Source organism: Mesoplodon mirus (assembly GCF_964341445.2).
Source record: "Mesoplodon mirus genome assembly, chromosome: 7".
In the NCBI taxonomy this organism is placed as follows: Eukaryota; Metazoa; Chordata; class Mammalia; order Artiodactyla; family Ziphiidae; genus Mesoplodon; species Mesoplodon mirus.
In genome coordinates, this window is record NC_138983.1 from 87,592,117 (window position 1) to 87,610,436 (window position 18,320).

General features: G+C 47.2%; 1 protein-coding gene across 1 annotated transcript in view; it reads left to right on the plus strand.

Annotated features, from left to right (window-relative positions):
* LOC309808856 (forkhead-associated domain-containing protein 1-like) overlaps window positions 1-17,621 on the plus strand; it is a gene marked incomplete at both ends in the record, with an annotated part of 88,483 nt that extends 70,862 nt beyond the window's left edge. The window contains 8 exons of the mRNA XM_082629435.1: window positions 2,111-2,212; window positions 2,580-2,723; window positions 4,095-4,218; window positions 4,905-5,029; window positions 7,950-8,045; window positions 8,469-8,689; window positions 9,227-9,392; window positions 17,505-17,621. Coding sequence (XP_082485561.1) covers window positions 2,111-2,212; window positions 2,580-2,723; window positions 4,095-4,218; window positions 4,905-5,029; window positions 7,950-8,045; window positions 8,469-8,689; window positions 9,227-9,392; window positions 17,505-17,621 — 1,095 coding nt within the window. The remainder of the gene's footprint in view (window positions 1-2,110; window positions 2,213-2,579; window positions 2,724-4,094; window positions 4,219-4,904; window positions 5,030-7,949; window positions 8,046-8,468; window positions 8,690-9,226; window positions 9,393-17,504) is intronic.
* Window positions 17,622-18,320: the final 699 nt, after the last annotated feature.

The following is an 18,320-nucleotide window of genomic DNA, read 5'->3' on the forward strand; positions in this document are numbered from 1 at the left end:
ACATTTGACTGCGTATTGAATTCTACAATGGCAATTCTTTTCTTTCAGCACATTAGATACAGCATTAGATATGTCACTATTGTCTTGTGGCTCCTATTATTTCTATTTAGAAGTCATCTGTAAGCTTAACTGTTGTACCTTTGCATAATCTGTCTTTTTCTCCGGTTGCTTTTAAGATTGTCTTTTCCCTTGATTTCCAGCAGTTTTATTATGGTTTATCTAGGTGTGGATTCAGTTTTATTTACCTCGTTGAGTTCGTAGGGGCTTCTTGAATCCCTGGCTTCGTGTTTTGCCTTAGTTCAGGTGCTTGAGCTCTGTACCACACAGGCAGTGGGGAGCTACTAAGGCTTCTGAACAAGTGACTGATGCAATGACATTCGTGGACAGTAATCAGGGTGAAAATGGTAGTTACAATTTCTCACGTACTAGGAGTTACCCTGAACATTTCATCTCTTCATCTTCACAACAGCGCTGTGATCTAGAAATCATCCTCTCCATTTTACAGATGAGAAAGTCAAGGCTACTAGTTACTAGTAAAGTAACTAGCCCAATGGCACAGTCGGTTTTGTCTGACTCCAGGTTCGTCTGACTTCAGTGACCCTGGCGTAGCAAACAGCCACATGCTACTGTTTACACTGAAATTAATGAAAATTAACTAAAATTTTTAGTTCAGTTCCTCCGTCACACCATCCCCATTTCGAGTGCTCGATCCCCAGATGTGCCTGGTGGCTGCCATATTAGACAACACAGCCTCGCTCAGAGTACCTGTATCATTGCAGAAAGTTCTGTTGGACAGAGCTGCCTTACAGCTGGGTAACTCTCACAGTACCGTTAAGATTGCACTGGAAGAAACTAAACTCGAGGCGAGGAGGCCACTTGTCACAGTCCAGCTTGCATGTGAGAGGGGTTGGAGGACAGGCGTGAGACCCCCGAGTGTGAGAGAGGGAGCAGGGCGGCTGTTGAAGGTGACTCTGAGGCTTGGGGACGGGAACGGGGGCTGTTCATGCAGAGCACAGATAAGGGCAGAGTCCAAGGCTGGACTTGGCTTTTGCAGCATATGAAAAAGGCTGCTGACATAGAAGTCAGAGCATGTTTAGACCTGGGAGAAAACTAAGGCCCAGAGAGCTTAGATGACTTTTCCAAGGTAACGGAGCTGGGTAGAGGCTCTTCCACTGGACCACACTACTCAGAAGAAAGCTCTTAAGGGCTTTTCTGGGTCTTTTATTACATCCCTGTGATCCCCCTCTTCAGATCCCTAAAAAAACAGCCTGTGAATTTGTTTCAGCACAAAAACTTTCCATTTATTTACGAGAGTTTGCCTCATTTCCTGTTAGTGCCAGGGCCCAGGGCTCAGCAGGTGCATCCAAGAACTGAGCAGCTGCGAGGCCTACACTGGCCAGCCAAGGGTAGCGTGGAGCACTCCCAAGCTTACCGTGCGTTGACTGTTACCCAAGCAAGGGGGGAAAAGTAGGCAAGCTTCTCCACTTTAAAGGCCTTCCTTGGCAGGCTGCAATTCTTAATAGACATTGCTTTAGGAAGCCTCCAGAGAGGTTACCACCAGTGAGTGTGCTCAAAGTGGTAACGACAAACAGTTATGATAATAAACCCAATCATAACATTTCCAAGTACCCATCACGAGTTATTAGAACGAGACTGTACGGCGGACATTCCCGTCCACCTTTCATAGGTTACAACGGTACTTAACACACTCACAGAGCCCTTAAGCACTATTCCAAACATTGAATCCCCACAATAACTCTATGCAGTGATACTAGTATCATCATCCCCATTTGATGGATGAGGACACTGAGTCACGGAGCAGTGAAGTAACTTTCCGAGTGTCGTACGGCTTGTTAGGGACCGAGCTGGGATGGGAGTGTGCGGTAGAACATACTTGAGGCCCGGGTGCAGAGCTCGGCCCTTTCCCATAGGGGGCAACTCCCTGTGAGTTTGCCTCCACCCTGTGCATGCCTGTGACCCCTGCTGCTGGGCTGCAGCTGTCCCTACCCCTCAGGGACTCCCCCACTGCCATTAGCCCCCCCAGAAGAGTTTCCCCAGAGGGCATGATGATCACATTAGCAGCAAGCCCTCGGTTTCATCATCCTTTCAGGTTGAAGAGAAGCTTCGGCAGGATTCCAGAAGGAAATTGCTTCAGCTGAAAGAAATGAGGAACAGAGCAAACCTCATTAAAGCCAATTTGGAAAGGGCAGTAGGTCAGGTAGGCGTGCTGCAGAGCCCCTTCACGGGCCCATGCTCTCCACGGAATCCCGCACCCAAGCGGCCGGCAGGGATGAATGAGGAGGAAGACGGCCTGCCTTAGTTCACCCACTTATTTTCTATACGAAGAAGTGTCTAGAAAGAACTAGAGCTGAGATTCTATCTAGATCTAGAGTCTGAGCTTTTAACCACGATGCTCTACTACTTCGCTATTAGTTACTAAGCTAAGCATCATTTTTCTGTGTTTTGAAGAAAGTTTCGTGAACCTTTGTCCCGCCCCCAAAGGTAGTGGAAATGACTCCTGCGTTAGTCCTGTCCCCCATCAGCTGCAGTTCCCCTTCCCCTCATTTCAGATGAAGATCAACAGTTCTCGGGAAACTCAGCAGTATTTGCTGCAAGAAGAGTTACAGCAGCATCTGGCAGAGAAGGAGAAGCTGACCGAGGAAAGACCGCAGCAAGAGGAGAAGCTGAAAGCCAGAGTCAAGCAGCTAATGGCAGAGGAATCGGTAAGGTGGTCCCCGTCCTTCTCTTTACTACTGGAAACTGATGAAATGGGCTTTCCTATGAGAAACAGAGGGCATGTACTTAGATGGAGGAATCTCAGCAACTCCTTGTTGGGAACTAAATTAATTAAAGAGGGTGAATGATGTAGGAGGAATTAACATGAAGCTTGAATCCTAAAACTCAGAGATCAACTTGAAGATCAACTTGAAGAGGCAAGGTTATTGAAATGTCTAGAAATGGTACTTTGTTTATATACCGCAGCTGATTTTATTGATACAAATCCCAGTCGTTACTGCGGCTCCTGGTTTGTGTCTAAGTGTGTGCAAGACCAACCAATAGTATTTCAGTCTTTCTCTTCATGCATATCAGGGGAAACACATGGCCAAAACTGCTACTTACTTTTCCAGAAACCAGCCAATTAGAGGATACTTTACAGTGGCACCTCTCAACTCAAAGGTGTCCACGGATCATATGTGGATGTTGTTGAAATGCAGATTGTGACTCAGCAGGTCTCGGGTGGGGGGAGCCTGGGATTCTGCATTTCTGAACAGCTCCCAGCTGGTACCGATAGCACAGCTCTGCAGACTACATTTTCAGCCACAAAGTCTGAGAAGAAGGTTTTCCCCAAGTTGGCCGATAAGAACCACCTGGGGCTTCCCTGGTGGCGCAGTGCGTTGAGAGTCTGCCTGCCGATGCAGGGGACACCGGTTCATGCCTTGGTCCGGGAGGATCCCACATGCCGCGGAGCAGCTGGGCCCGTGAGCGATGGCCACTGAGCCTGCGTGTCCGGAGCCTGTGCTCCGCAACCGGAGAGGCCACAAGAGTGAGAGGCCCACGTAACGCAGAAAAAAAATAAATAAATAAAAGCCCCTCCAGGGACTTCCCTGGTGTTCCAGTTATTAAGACTCTGTGCTTCCGCTGCAGGGGGCGCGGTTTCGATCCCCGGTCAGGGAACTAAGATCCCGCATGCCTCATGGTGCAGGCAAAAAAAAAAAAGCCCCTCCAGGAGCAAATTTGATGTGATTGTTCAGAGATGAGACCAGAATGACAACAAGTGGAAACCCAAGCTTAGAAGAACATTAGAAGAAAAAAAGAAATAAAACATGGGGAGGGAACATAGGGGGGATCTCTTATTTATAATGATGCTAAGTAGGTAGGAAAGTTGGAAATCTTCCTAGATGTGACTTTGTATTCGAAATGAAATTTTTAAATTCCTTCTCTGCTGAAGCCCTGTAATGATATTTTCCAAGGTACTAAGTAAGTGACAGGGTTTCTGCTAATCCATGATTTGTTCATGTTTCTTCAAATACAAGAGAGTGAGATTGTGATCACTGATAAAGCTGCTGTCCTCACCATTCTGGCCACAGGAGCAGTCCTTCAGTGATCTAGGAGCCAAGTGCAAAGGGTCCCGACATGAGGAAGTCATTCAGTGTCAGAAAAAGGCCTTATCTGAGCTTCGTGCGCGAATTAAAGAACTTGAGAAGGCCAGCTTGTCAAGTAAGTTTCCTCCTGCTTAGTCATCCCTCTGTGCTGAGAACCATGGGCCCCAGACTTGAGGGTTCACTTTAGGGACTAACCAATTTGCCAGGACCACCATCTTCTATCCCCATCATTTCATAACTAAAAAAACATAGTTATAAAAAAAAGATGGGCAGGAAAAAAAATAGATGTGTAGGCATGAGCTCAGAGTCAAGAGCAGGCCTTGATATTAAATAAACAGGATTTCATGAAAAACTCAGAACCTTGTCCTTCTTTTTCTTATTTCACTGTGGCCCAGTGGAAACTTTTTCATAGACGCATGCTGTGCAAGGACCAACCTTGGGGAACTTCCCAGGATAAATACCCTGTTTAGAGGGAATAGGGCTTTCAAGAAGCCAAGCTTGCTGCTGGGTGGAGCCCTGGGCTAGGACACAGAAGCCTGGGTTCAAGTCCATCCTCACACCTGTGGCCGAAGGTTCCCCCTCAGTGCCCCCGCCCTGGGAGGCTGCAGCCTCATATGAGCTGTGTGGCCTTGGACAAGTCATGTCACCTCTCTGGGCCTCGATGCCTCACCTGCCAAGGGAGGATGGTGAGCTAATTAGTACTGGCCTGTGGTAAGTGTCCAGTAAATAGCAGCTGTGACTTTTACATGCAGTAACTTCTTCCTGAGCCTTTCTTTTGAGTGTAAATTATTTCTTTTATAGATCACAAGGACCACATGGATGAATCATTTCTAGACTTAAAGACCCTCGGGATGGAAAAAAATGTTCAGAAAATATTGGATGCAAAACCTGACTTGCCAACTTTTTCAAGAGTAGAGATCCGAACGGTAACCAAAGAAACTTTGTCTCTGCATTGACTGACACGTGGGGAGGGTGGGCATGAGGACAGACACGAGCCGTGTGCCCTGGCACCACTGTATACATCATTGGTTCGAGGCCAGGTCCTCCCTGATGGGCTAACACCTGTATGGACTGGTTGGTGCCTGGCCGTAACAGTGATCCAATGTTTGAATAGAAAGGCGGCTTCCCATCGTGTACAGCATGATATAACATTGCACTGATGCTGGCCCGGACAATCTCTGGGCCCTCCTTTTCACATCACATGTTGTATTCTGCAGAAAAGATTCAACAAGCTAATGTACAACATTATGTCATGAGCTTGCCTAACATTTGCTTTTTGCTATAAACTGAAAAACATGAACACATAAAGGGCAGCAGAAGGGAGCCATGATGATTAAGAAGACACAAGTTCTAGAATCAGAGACCTGTGTCCTAATCCCAGCTCTGCAAGCTCTGTGACCTTGGGCAGGCTCCTAACCTTTCTGGGACTTCAATTTCCCAGCTGTAAAATGATGATGGAAAAATTAAAGGAGATCATTATGTAAAGTGCTTATCCCAGTGCCTAGTTCATAGCGAGCACTTTAATAGATGATAGTTATTATTGTCAAACAGTATTTAAAGGGTATTATCCAAGAAAACCTTCCTTTCTTAGGGAGCATAGTTTGTGTTTTCCAGGGTTTTCAGAAGTAATTTGATTGTTAGGTTGAAGGTGCCCTGTATCCTAAATGGATGTTTGATCGGGTGTTTGATTGACACATGACAATGGACAGCTCTGAATAGCGTGGCTTGCTGCGGCAGCTGGTCTAAACCAGCTTTTGGAAAACATAATAAAGCCATCCTCTCTGTACCAGCATTTTCTCCTACAATTTTTCTAGACATTTGCTCACACGTCTAGAGATGTGAGTCTTCAGAAATGTGTTGGTTTTCCTGATAAAATCGAACCTTCCTTCTCTGAGGCTGGGAGTGGAGGGACCGTCTCCAGGTGGGGAGCTCAGCTGGATCTCATGTCCTGATGGTCCTGCTTCCAAGATTGACCTTCCCCTTGGCAACAAGCCCTCATCCCACCACTGACACCACAGAGCAGGAAACCTCCTAACTCTCAATCCTCCAAGGTTGGCAGTAATTAAACGAAAGAGCAGGAGGAAGAATAGCTGACATCTGTGAACTGCTTACTGTGTGCCAGGCGTTGAGCTCAGCCGGCTCCATGCCTTATGTCATTGAACCATCGTAGCAGCCTTGTGTCATAGTTACTATTATTGTCCCCATTTAACAGATAAGAAAAAGTAAGGCTTCAGGAGGTCAAGTACCTCACCCAAGGTCACAGAATAATGATTGAAGACACACTAGGGGTGTGTCCCTGGTGGTGTGTCTGCTAGCCTGCAGAGACCGGGTGGGGACTGCGTGCTTGGATCCTGTAGCCCAGGCTCTTCCTTAGTGACCCTCCCCTCAGGAAAAGAGGGGGCGTCTGGAGAGGTACAGAGGATGCAGCTCAGGGTAGCTGAAGACACTGAGCAGCATCTCAGGTTCTTTTTGCAGCAGATCTGCCCAGTTTATTGTCATCTTCAGATACCCTCTTTTATTCTCATCTCCATAGATACATAGACAAATATGTCCACTCTTGTCTATCACAGTCACTTGGGGGCCTTTATATTTTTGTAGTTGTTTTTTTTTAAATCTCAGAGGTTTTCAGGGTAGTGCCAACAAATGCTAGGGCTAAGAGATGCTCATGGCAAGCATTAAAAGCCAATTTATTTTTTAAGGTGTCTTATTATGGTTATTTGTGGTCGTTCAGATCAGGTCCCCTATTCAGTCTGGTGGCCTTTCCATGCAGTCAGTTGGGCTTCCAACAGCCAGCTGGCTGGTTGGGGTCTTAGGGAGATGCAGCTGCAAACACTATCTGCATTGTCTCTGGAAAGGTTCTGAAGGGATGCCCACCCACCAGGTTCCAGAGCTAGGAGAAGGTTGGGCCAAATTTTGTGAGGGTATGGTTTCTGCTGCACAGAAATGAGATTCCTTTAATAAAAAGGAGGGAGGCTATTTTCCACTTAACCTTCATTCGTTCATTCAACAAACATGCCCACTATGCACCACTCGTTGCCAGGTGCCATGCTGGGCACAAGGAGGGAGATAGTGAGCAAAAGCCGCATGGTCCCCATTTTTCTGGAGCTTGTCTTCTCAACATCAGCGGTACTGATTTTTTGAGCCAGGTAACTCTTTGTTTGGGAGACTGCCCTATGCATCGTGGGGTGTTTAGCAGCATCCTTGTCCTCTACCCACTAGACGCCAGCAGCAATTATGACAACCACAAATGTGTCCAGGCATTGCTAAATGTCCTGGAGGGGGTAGGGTGGCCAGAGTCACCCCCGGTTGAGAACCACTGGCCTAAAGGGAAGACAGACGAGACGGTGGCCAAAGAACGGCACAAGTGATGCATCATTTCAAAGGCAGTCGTGCTCTGAAGGGGTAGGAACACAGTCATAAAGAAAGCAGTTCACAGAGTCAGAATGGATTTAAAACCAACTCTCTTGGCATGGACATATATACACACACACGCTACCAAAGGTAAAATAGATAGCTCGTGGGAAGCAGCTGCATCGCACAGGGAGAGCAGGTCGGTGCTGTGTGTCTACCTAGAGGGGTGGGATAGGGAGGGTGGGAGGGAGACGCAAGAGGCAGGGGATATGGGGATATATGCATACCTATAGCTGATTCACTTTTTGATACAGCAGAAACTAACACACCATTGTAAAGCAATTATGCTCCAATAAAGATGTTAAAAAAATTAACTCTCTCAAATTATTCTTTAGTATCTTTCCAGTTCTTCCATTATTCTTTGGGTTATTCTTCTGGATGTAGAAAATCATAATGGAATGCCAAGAGAGTTTTTCTTCTTTTTTTTTATTTCAGCCTCAAAATGGCCTTTCCAGCCCAGGGTCCATCATGGTCTCTGAGAAGTTAAGGAAAATGGATGTGGCTGACGCTTTAGATCTTAGTGAAAAGCTGGTAGGTATACCCAGCATCAGTCCCCTCCTGTCCAAACCTGCGTGCCCTGCAGGTAGTTTAAACATCAACTCCACATACATTTTAGTTGTTACAGTAGCTCCACGAGACCCATCTCCTATCCCAGCATGGGCTGGAAATTGCAGAGCCCAATTCCTTGCAAGACTGGGTAGTAAGAATGAATGTTTATGTCTGTTGTCATTCCCCCTCCCCCCCTCCCCCCAATTCTCAAAAAGGCATAGTGTAAATGGATGCGGGGGAAAATGAAAGTCCTACTAAAAGCCCCAAATGCACTCATTTGCAAAGCATGTGTTTCTTCTCTGCAACTGCAGAAAATGAATGAAACAGAATTAGACGTTTGCCTCCTCAAAGTGGCCACCAGCGGTCTTGGGCCAGGCCTCTTACCTGCGAAATGCTTTCTCGTAGTACATGGACATGAGCAAAACCCTCGGGACTTTGATGAACATCAAAGGTATGTCAGGTCACGTGTCCATGAAACACCTCTCCCCAAAAGAGAGGGAGAGAGTCCACCAGCTTCGACAAAGAGACCTGTACCTGGTGTTTGATAAGATCACCCTACTCAAGAACCAGCTGCAGAGAAAAGAAGAGCTTTTGAGACGATACGAGAAGGACATTGAACAGCTCAAGTATGGCCCGTGTCCCCGGCAAAAGGCCCAGGCCTCCATTCTCCAGGCTAAACCTCGGTGCAGCTGCAGACCCGTAGGGACCAGAACAAGAGGACAGAGGCCTGGGTGTGGAGGGGGGCAGGCGGGATGGTGACTCAGGGCCTGATGGACCCAAGTCTCTGGGCAAGAAAGCAGCAGTTAAAGTACCCTACTGTTAAGGAATAAGGTGCACCTTTTATAAATGTGTCTGATGTTTCACCATGTGTGTGCTTTTCATAATTCCATCCTATTTTCAGTGGTATCCGTTCCCCCACCCTCTCTGGAAAATTGGGAGGGGCTGGTAGCATAACCGTTACCCCCTTCATGCTGCACGTCCACAGCCAATGGGCTATTTATTCTGCCCTCTAGTCCCCACATCTTCAGCCTTCCCCCCACTTGTAAGGAAACCACGAAGCCAGGCATATATGGAAGTGTTCTGAGGATCTCCCAGGTCGGGAGCATTGGTGGTGAGTGAGAAAGCTGAGGAGAAAAGAGACTTTGTCTCTCCTGTGTGCTCAGGCAGAGCAAAGTGTCGGTTCAGATGTACCAGTCACAGGTGGCAAAGCTGAAGGATGACATCTCCAAAGAGGCCGAAGAAAAGGCGCTGCTGAAGGAGGCCCTGGCGCACATGGAAGAGCGGCTGCACCAGGAGAAGAGGGTCACCAGGGCGATCAGGCAGCAGAAGGTGAGAGGTCCCTGCTCGGAGCAGAGCCTCTGAGGCTGCCCCTCAGATCCCTTTAGAAACAGCCAACTGAGGTCCCAGTGGGATCCAGGCAGCACAGAATGCATTCGCTCATTGCAAAGGAAGGTGGCAGAATAGCTTTAGCATTAGGCAGACTTAGGTTTAGACTCTTGTTCTGCCATTTACTATGTGACTTCAGGCAGCTTTTTTTTTTTTTAACATCTTTATTGGAGTATAATTGCTTTACAGTGTTGTGTTCATTTCTGCTGTGTAACAAAGTGAATCAGCTATATGCATATGTATATCCTCAGATCCCTCCCTCTTGCGTCTCCCTCCCACCCTCCTTATCCCACCCCTCTAGGTGGTCGCAAAGCAATGAGCTGATCTCCCTGTGCTATGCAGCTGCTTCCCACTAGCTATCTATTTTACATTTGGTAGTGTATATATGTCCATGCCACTCTCTCACTTCATCACAGCTTACCCTTCCCCCTCCCCATTTCCTCAAGTCCATTCTCTACATCTGTGTCTTTATTCCGGGCTGCCCCTAGGTTCATCAGAACCTTCTTTTTTTTTTTTTTTTTTTAGATTCCATATATATGTGTTAGCTTAACCTCTCTGAGACTCAGTCTAGCTTGCCTCTATTTTTTTAAACTTTCTTTTTTTTAATTTAATTTTTATTTTATATTGGAGTATAGTTGATTTACAGAGTTGTGTTAGTTTCAGGTGTACAGCAAAGTGATTCAGTTATACATATACATATATCTATTCTTTTTCAGATTCTTTTCCCATATAAGTTATTACAGAATATTGAGTAGAGTTCCCTGTGCTATACAGTAGGTCCTTGTTGATTATATATTTTATATATAATAGTGTGTATATGTTAAACCCAAACTCCTAATTTATCCCTCCCCACCACATTTCCACTTTGGTAACCATAAGTTTGTTTTCAAAGTCTGTGAGTCTCTTTCTGTTTTGTAACTAAGCTCATTTGTATCATTTTTTTTAGATTCCACATATAAGTGATATAATATGATATTTGTCTTTGTCTGACTTACTTAACATAGTATGATAGTCTCTAGGTCCATCCATGTTGCTGCAAATGGCATTACTTCACTCTTTTTTATGGCTGAGTAGTATTCCACTGTATATTTGTACCACAACTTCTTTATCCACTCCTCCATCGACATTTAGGCTGCTTCCATGTCCTGGCTGTTGTGAACAGTGCTTTCTGAGACTCATAGTCTAGCTCGTCTGTATTTTTTTAACTTTTGATAATTCGTGTATTTTATCTTGTTCTTTCTATCCAGATAACTCTTTTTTCTACCAGTTTTATTGAGACATAATTGACACACAGCACTGTACTGAGCTTAAGGGTGTCCAGCATCATGATCTGACTTCCCTGCCTCCTGCAATGATGACCACAATCAGTTGAGTGAACAGCCCGAGTGTTTTTAAAGGCGGCGCTTCTGATTTTCATTGTTCTGCCAGGTGCCAGGGATACACCGAGGAATAAGCTCTCTGAGAATAAAGATTTGGGTTTGCTATTCTGAGTAGCCAGAATAGTACTCCAGTCTTTCTGACTTGGGGCTGTGTATTTGTACATGCATGCTTGCGTGTATCTGTGTACATGTGAGTATGTGCTGTGTGTTTGCATGTGTGTGTATTTGCATGTGCGTGTTTGTTGCCTGCATGAGCTCTAAGGAGGCCAAGGTCATAGAAGGGTGCCCTTCTCCTCAACCAGGAGGTGATGGTCAGATAGTTCCTTGCAGAAGCCTGCCCTCCATCCTGCGAACCTTCCAGGCAATAGGTTTCCAGACAGCAGGCTCTCTGGCTTAGAGCCCCAGAAATGAAAAGTGGCTGTCCTGCTCTGAGGGAGCCTGGATGCGGTGTTTCCAGTGCTCACTGCTGTGAATTAAACATCACAGGCCTTAGTCTGCATGTGTCATGGGGCTGCCTCAGGCAGAGGACAGTTTCCTTTCACACCAAGCAATGCCAGGGAGAGCTGGGCCAGTGACAGAGTTGTGACTTTCCCTTTGATGTGCCCTCTGGAGAGCTCACCCCTCCCCGAAATGCCTCCCCCGCCCCCAGGGCTTGGCAGACTAGGCCCCAAAGCAGAGACACCAGACCACAGAATGGGACAGAGAAGGGCCCAAAAAAAGCCATTGTCATGTACTGAAAACCTGAGGATTTACATAATGAGGTTTCACATGCATTATTCATGGGCTGCCTCATTCATACACAGTGCAAGGGACAGGCCAGCCTGTTTGTCAGGAAGAAAACAATAATACATTTTAAAGTTTTGCTGGATCCTAAAGGGCACTTGTATATATCTGTCTTGGCATCCGTTCCTTCCAGGGAGTATATCTTCGTTGTCTTTAAGCAGAAATTAACAGAAAGTAGAATTCCTCTTTTCTAAGTTTTACACTTAGTATTTTCACAAGGAGCCTTAGTTTTTTAGCCTCCTGTATGAAACTTTGAAACTCTTCACCCGTTCACAGAGGTGGCAGTGTTGAAGCACTGAGATGAAATTACACATCTTTAGCCTCAGAATTGCCCCCCCCCCAAAAAAAGGGAGTTTGTAGTTTTAATTTTTGACCATCTCTTCACCAAGCAGACCTTTCAAGAATCAAAAGTCCTATTTCCACACTAATATCTCTGGCTGTGAAAATGAGACTTGGTATAAGATGCTGGGCCTTCACAGCGAACTGGGTCTGTGGCTCTGTCCATGTGGCAGAGGGACGGGAACCGCGGCCCAGGCCGTGCTCACTCGAATCCACTTCCCACATCACTCAAGAAGCCGGCAGTGTCTCTCAGAGTTCAGAGGCCAGATTTGGAGTCAAACAAATAGGGGTCAAGCCCCACCGCTGCCCCGAATGACCCTGAGTAAGTGGCTTGACCTCTGTATCCCAGGTTCCTCAACAAAAGCAACCAAAACTGTTAGCAAGGGGCCTACTCCGTGGGGCAGCGGGAGGGTTAAATGGCAAAATGCCTGCAGTGCCTGGCACATCACAAGCCCCGTTTCTAAGGGGGAAGAATAGGCAGCTCATGGATGGGTGGGGATTCCTCTATTTCTTTCAGGGAGCTTCCTGCCAGCTGACGCCTTCCCCGGTCCTCCCAAAGCCGCCAGCTCTTATGGGACGCGCTCTTCTCTTTGGTGAATACGACTAGGCCACGGCCAAGAAAGGACCCAGATACCTTTTGTGAAAGGGCTAAGGCTGGGATTTTCAAGAGGAAATTTTTAAATGCACAGAAGTTGCCACTTGGGCAGCACGCAAGCCCTTTCTTAGGGCTTGAAGTGGAAGAAAGGCTGAAGGGCAGCGGCTGCTTCTGGCAGGAGAAGCCGCTCAGCTCTCCTGCCAATCAAATCTCCAGCCAATCAAGTCCTGGCTAGGGGGCGTGACCACCGCTTTGCCTTGTGGTCTCAGCCAGGAAAAGCCCCTAACCTTCCCTCTGCTTAATTAGCTCAGATCCCTCTTCTTTAAGATGAGAATAAAAATGGCACCTAGCTCGTAGCCTTCCCAATGGGAGCTTGTATACAAAAGCCTTAGCACATAGGACCACAAAGCATTCACCCTCTCCTACCATCGTCATTATCCTCACTATTCTCTTTAACTCACTATCTTCCAAGATTTCCTTGGGCCCAGGTATTCTCAAGATTCTGGCTTCCTCCGTGCCACTTGTGTGTTTTGTTTGTTTGTTTGTTTTTGCGGTACGCAGGCCTCTCACTGTTGTGGCCTCTCCCGTTGTGGAGCACAGGCTCCAGACGCGCAGGCTCAACGGCCATGGCTCACGGGCCCAGCCGCTCCGCGGCATGTGGGATCCTCCTTGACCGGGACACGAACCCGTGTGCCCTGCGTCGGCAGGCGGACTCTCAACCTCTGCGCCACCAGGGAAGCCCCACAATTGGTAGATGTTGTGTAGGAGGAGCGTGGGATGGGAGGGGCTTGGGGTGGTACTCTTCCGCCCACAATGATGAAGTAGAACCATGTGGCCAGGCCTATGCAGCATACGGATAGAAGAAGGCTAAAGAAAAAGACCCTCCCGCACCCCCTTCATCACATCCCAGTGTGTTCAGTAAAGTTCAGGAAAAGCAGGTGCACAGGGGCCAGGCTCTGCCCTTCAGTGCCCAGTTGCCCACTGACGGAACTTAATCCAGGAAGGAATTTTGCAGCAATGTTCAAACTGGGGTTCCCTGGAGCCTTTGGGTGCCATGGAAAGGTGTGACTCTCAAAGCACACACACCTTTCTCCCGCCAGAGAAGCTCTCCATTATCTTATACACCAAGTTCCTCATGGGGTTTTGCTTGGATAAACGGTTCTGCAAAAAAAAAGGCGGGGGATGGGGTGGGAGAGAAGAAGGCTGTTGGTTTAAAACTAACCCCTGCTTTATAATATCTGGGAATTTGGATAGTGATTGTCTCAACTGAGTTTGTGATAAATACTGAGTGGCTGCAGGCTCGAGGCCTTCTCCACGGAAAATGCCTGGAGGGCAACTGTCAGTTCAATACGGGCCCATCAGCCTTCACAGACAGTCCTCTGAGGGTAGAGTTAGCATCCTTCTGGGAGAATGGAAGAGTCTTGTAAGCACCTATGCCCTGTCCCAAAAGACAGCCTTATTTCCTCCCTGAGTTTTGTGACTACCCGGTAGGGTTGCCAGATTTAGGGGAAAACAAACAAACCAAAAACACGATGCCCAGTTAAATTTTAATTTCAGATAAACAACAAAAGCTATTCAGTATAAATGTCCTAACTATTACACGGGGCATATTCACACTCACAAATTTGTTGGCTTCATTCTGAAATTCAGATTTAACTGGGCATCCTGTATTTTATCTGGCAACCCCTCCAACATTTACTGAGCACCAACTAGACACCAAGCAGGGAGGTTCTGAAGCAGGTGTCGCAAGATGGCAGCCCACAGATATATTCCATTTGGCTCATGGGATTTTTTTTCAAGTTACATTTCAAAATAGGGCAGTTTCCTGGAATACTCTGGATTTCCAGCTTCTCTGGGAAACTTGGAAGATCTGGCGACCCTAGGCCCACAGACCCACAAGCCACCATCACAAGCCTCCATCTTCCAGGCCCCTTAGAAAGGCCCTGGGCTCGTGTGTTTGCTGCTGTCCACCACCACCCCAGCTCACTTCACCCACTTCTTTTCCTTTCCTGGCCGCTGTAGGAATCAGGTTGGCGACCCCAGTGGATGCTCAGGGCTCTAGGAGAACGTCTCCTTCCTGACACCACTGCACATTCACCTGCGGAGTGTCAGTCTGCAAGGGAGACCCCAGTTCCCTCTCACTTTTGTGTCTCCAGTGCCTAGGGGATGCTCTTTCTTTGATGAGCTGCCCCTGAGGTGCAGGGTCTTGAGCAGATCAGGGTCAGCAATAGTAATCAAACCCCAGGGGAGCGGCAAGCTCCAGGTTTTCAGTGATGCTGGCTTCCCAACAGGCCCCTGTAGTCCCTGCCAGGGAGGTTAGCCACTGGGGCTTTCAACATTTCCACTGGGTGGAAAGCCACTGGACATCTACAGCCTCTTCCACTGATCTAGGAGGCTCTGCTTCCAGCTAAAGCAGATCTGTCCTCCAAGAAGAATACAGTATCCTTCGTAGCCTTCTTGGTTGACCACCTCCTTCTCTGCTGGAATCTGGAACAGAGATTCCCTAAAAGGTGCAGCAGGACAGTGTAGCGTTGCCCCAAAGCCACACCCCCTTCTGCAGACCTCTATCCTCACCTCCTCACCTAGGAAGGCTCAACATTCCATCCAAATGGGTAGCATCTGAAAGTTGAGAAAAATCCATTTTTCTCTGATGCAAAAGGCAAAGAAGAACATACGCTAAATTTTGTCAATATTCTTTCTGTGTTAAAGAGACGAATGTTTGTAGAGCTGATGAAGAACTCAAAGATGCAGAACTCACATTTCCAGGTGAGCCAGAAGAGAGAAGAGAGAAAACCCTAGAACGTCAGCAGGAAGCCCAGTTGACAGTTATCCCACATCTATTATGTATTGAGCATTTGGCATGTGCCGGGCACAGAGCCAAACACTCGACGTGCAGTATCTCTTTTAAGTTTCACAACAACCCTATGGGGTGGGTGTTGTTATTATACCCAATTTACAGATGAGATGTCTGAGGCTCAGAGACTTTCTTTGTCCAGAGCCACACAGCTCAGTAGGAGAGCTGGGAATCAGTGCAGATCTGACACCCAGGTGAGTGCTAGCTTTTCCTCCTTTAGGTTAGAAACCTCCAGGTAATAAACCTGATACATTTCCAGTGGTATTTCTCTTAAATTTCAAGGAAGCATCCTCTAGAATTCTCTTCAAAGTTGAGAATTAAGACTATGAAATCTTGAACATGTTGAAACATTGCCATTGACAAATCAGCCCTGGAACTGGAATTAAGCCAGTCCACGTTCCCACTTTGCAGACAGTAGAGGCGAGCTCTCAGGAAGCTAGAAAGCCAAACACATTTTGGTTGAATATGAGAGAGGAGACATTCAAGTTTGATAAAAGGCCACAGTCATGCTGAGGCAACCAAATTATCATGGGAAGAAACGAAGATATTCTAGGTGAGGGATATATTTGAAAAATAGAAGCTTCTCAACCAGCATCCTTGTGCAAAGACCAGAAGGTGGTTACTCCCCAGAGCAGGATGTTAAGAGGATAGAGAGCATCCTGAGGGCCCCACTTGATCTGAGACGTTTGCCACCCTGCAAAGTGGAAACGACTGGAAGTTTGTTACTTATTCACTCACATATATGACTGAGCTGGGAGGAGGCAGAAACTGCCCTACATCTAGGTTTTGTCTGAGGACCACCTGCGGATGTGAAATGGCAGAGGAGATATTGGGATGGGCCCCGGATGTTGTGGGAACATTGTGCTTCTCTGAGATGTGAGACGCCCTGGAACTTCACGCTGCCTCTGGCTTTAACAGAAGCGGGGCAGATGGTGCTTCGGCTAAGAGCAAAGAGCCAGCTTCCCATTCTCCCTGCCCTCCAGCCTGAGCTTAGAAGTTTGGTGTCTAAGATCTCCTCAGTACAGAAAGGTTTCCTCCAGGTTCCTTGCCAAGTGTAACTTGGGCGACTCCTTCCCCAAGAGTGGGCCTTGGGCTTCCCTGGTGGCGCAGTGTTTGAGAGTCCGCCTGCCGATGCAGGGGACACGGGTTCATGCCCCGGTCTGGGAAGATCCCACATGCCGCGGAGCGGCTGGGCCGGTGAGCCATGGCCGCTGAGCCTGCACGTCCGGAGCCTGTGCTCCGCAACGGGAGTGGCCACAACACTGAGAGGCCCGTGTACCGCAAAAAAAAAAAAGGGGGTGGAGGGGGCTTTTTTAAGGATATAGGGATGAGTGCCTCATAAAAACTGGGAGCTGAAAGAGAGCCTGGCCTCGAAATAGAACTGGTAAGCCATCAGATCTCAGGCATCATCTCTTTTACACACACACAAGCATGCGCACACGCACACATAGGCCGTATCTCCTCTCTGTGTCTCTGTGTGGCTCCCCTGATCTCTGCTCTCTCCAGTCATGTGACAGGAAGGAATGACCTCATGGTCCCCCAGTTCAAAGGACCAGCCCAGGAAGCAAGTAGCATCTTAGAACCCATAACCCAAATCCTGGGAGTGACCATCTTAAAAGCCCAGCCCGTGCCAAGTGCCCGATCAGCTATGACCAGGGACAGAGTCACACACATGGCTGCCTGGATCCAGGAGTAGTGCTCAGAAAAGGGTTAGACAGACCCCCTAGAGTATGCTGCATTTTACCCTCCTAAGACATCAGAGACATAAGGCATTCAGTTCAGTAACAGCTTTTCGAGAGAAAGTCCATCCCAATGAAATTGCCTATCATCAGAAACTCCTGGTTCAAAAAAAGATGCAAATGTCAGAAGAAAATGTTATCTGTGTATCTGGAAGAGTGTACACCAAAATGTGAATAAGGTTACCTGTGGGTAGTGTGATAATGGTGGATCATTTTACCTTCGTTTTGCTCACGTCTACGTGTATATATAAATATTTTTTACAACAAAGATTTTATTTTCAGTAAAAAAAAATGCCATTTGAGAAATATTTGGGGATCTCCCTACAATTATAGAGTTTGAGCATTTGTTGCTCTTGCTTGTTGTAGGTTGGAGCCAGAAAAGGCACCCCAAAGATGGACCAAGGAAGGGAGATGCTGAAGAGAGAAATGTCCAGCAAATCCAGCCAGAGCCTTCTGTTTTCTAAACCTGGTGGAAGGAACTAGAAACGTCGTCCCGCTGGGCCTCGCGTGATCCTCCGTGAGTCAGTGTAACTCTTCTGCGTCCAACTACTAAGATGCTTTGTTAGGACATTAAAGGTTGCTACCCTAGTGTGTTGCTTCCTAGACTGGTATTTTGCACAATACTGTATTTTGGAGTGTGTGAGGAGAGGGGTTCTTTTCACAGATATTATGAATGTAAACATACGCAGGCATATGAAGAATAAGTTTGAAATTCAGACTCCTAGGCCTGGTAGATGCAATTATGTGTTTGGGTAGTGACAAACCCAAATGTCACACCTCCAAGGAGCTCTGAGAAGCCCGCAGTGGAGAAAACCCAGGGCGTGTACTGGGGCCACAGGACAGAATGGTAACCTCAGGGCTGTTGGGGCCATGGTATAGTGCATTTATATCTGAATTGATTATAATAAATGTGAACAGCAACCAGTTTTATCGCTTCCATAACAGTGAGTCATGTTTATATGGCGCTCTGCGGTGTTCAAAACACTTCTCGTCTAATCCTCTCTCAAGCCCTGGGAGGTAAATAGCATTATGTTCCCCATTTTACAAATGAGGAAGCTGAGGCCCAGAGAGGTTAAATGGCCCGTCTAAAGTCACACAGCTAGTAAATTGAAGAATTGGGGCTGGAACCCAGGTTTCTAACTCCATCTCACGCTGCCCATTCTGCCGCACCAAGACAGCCCA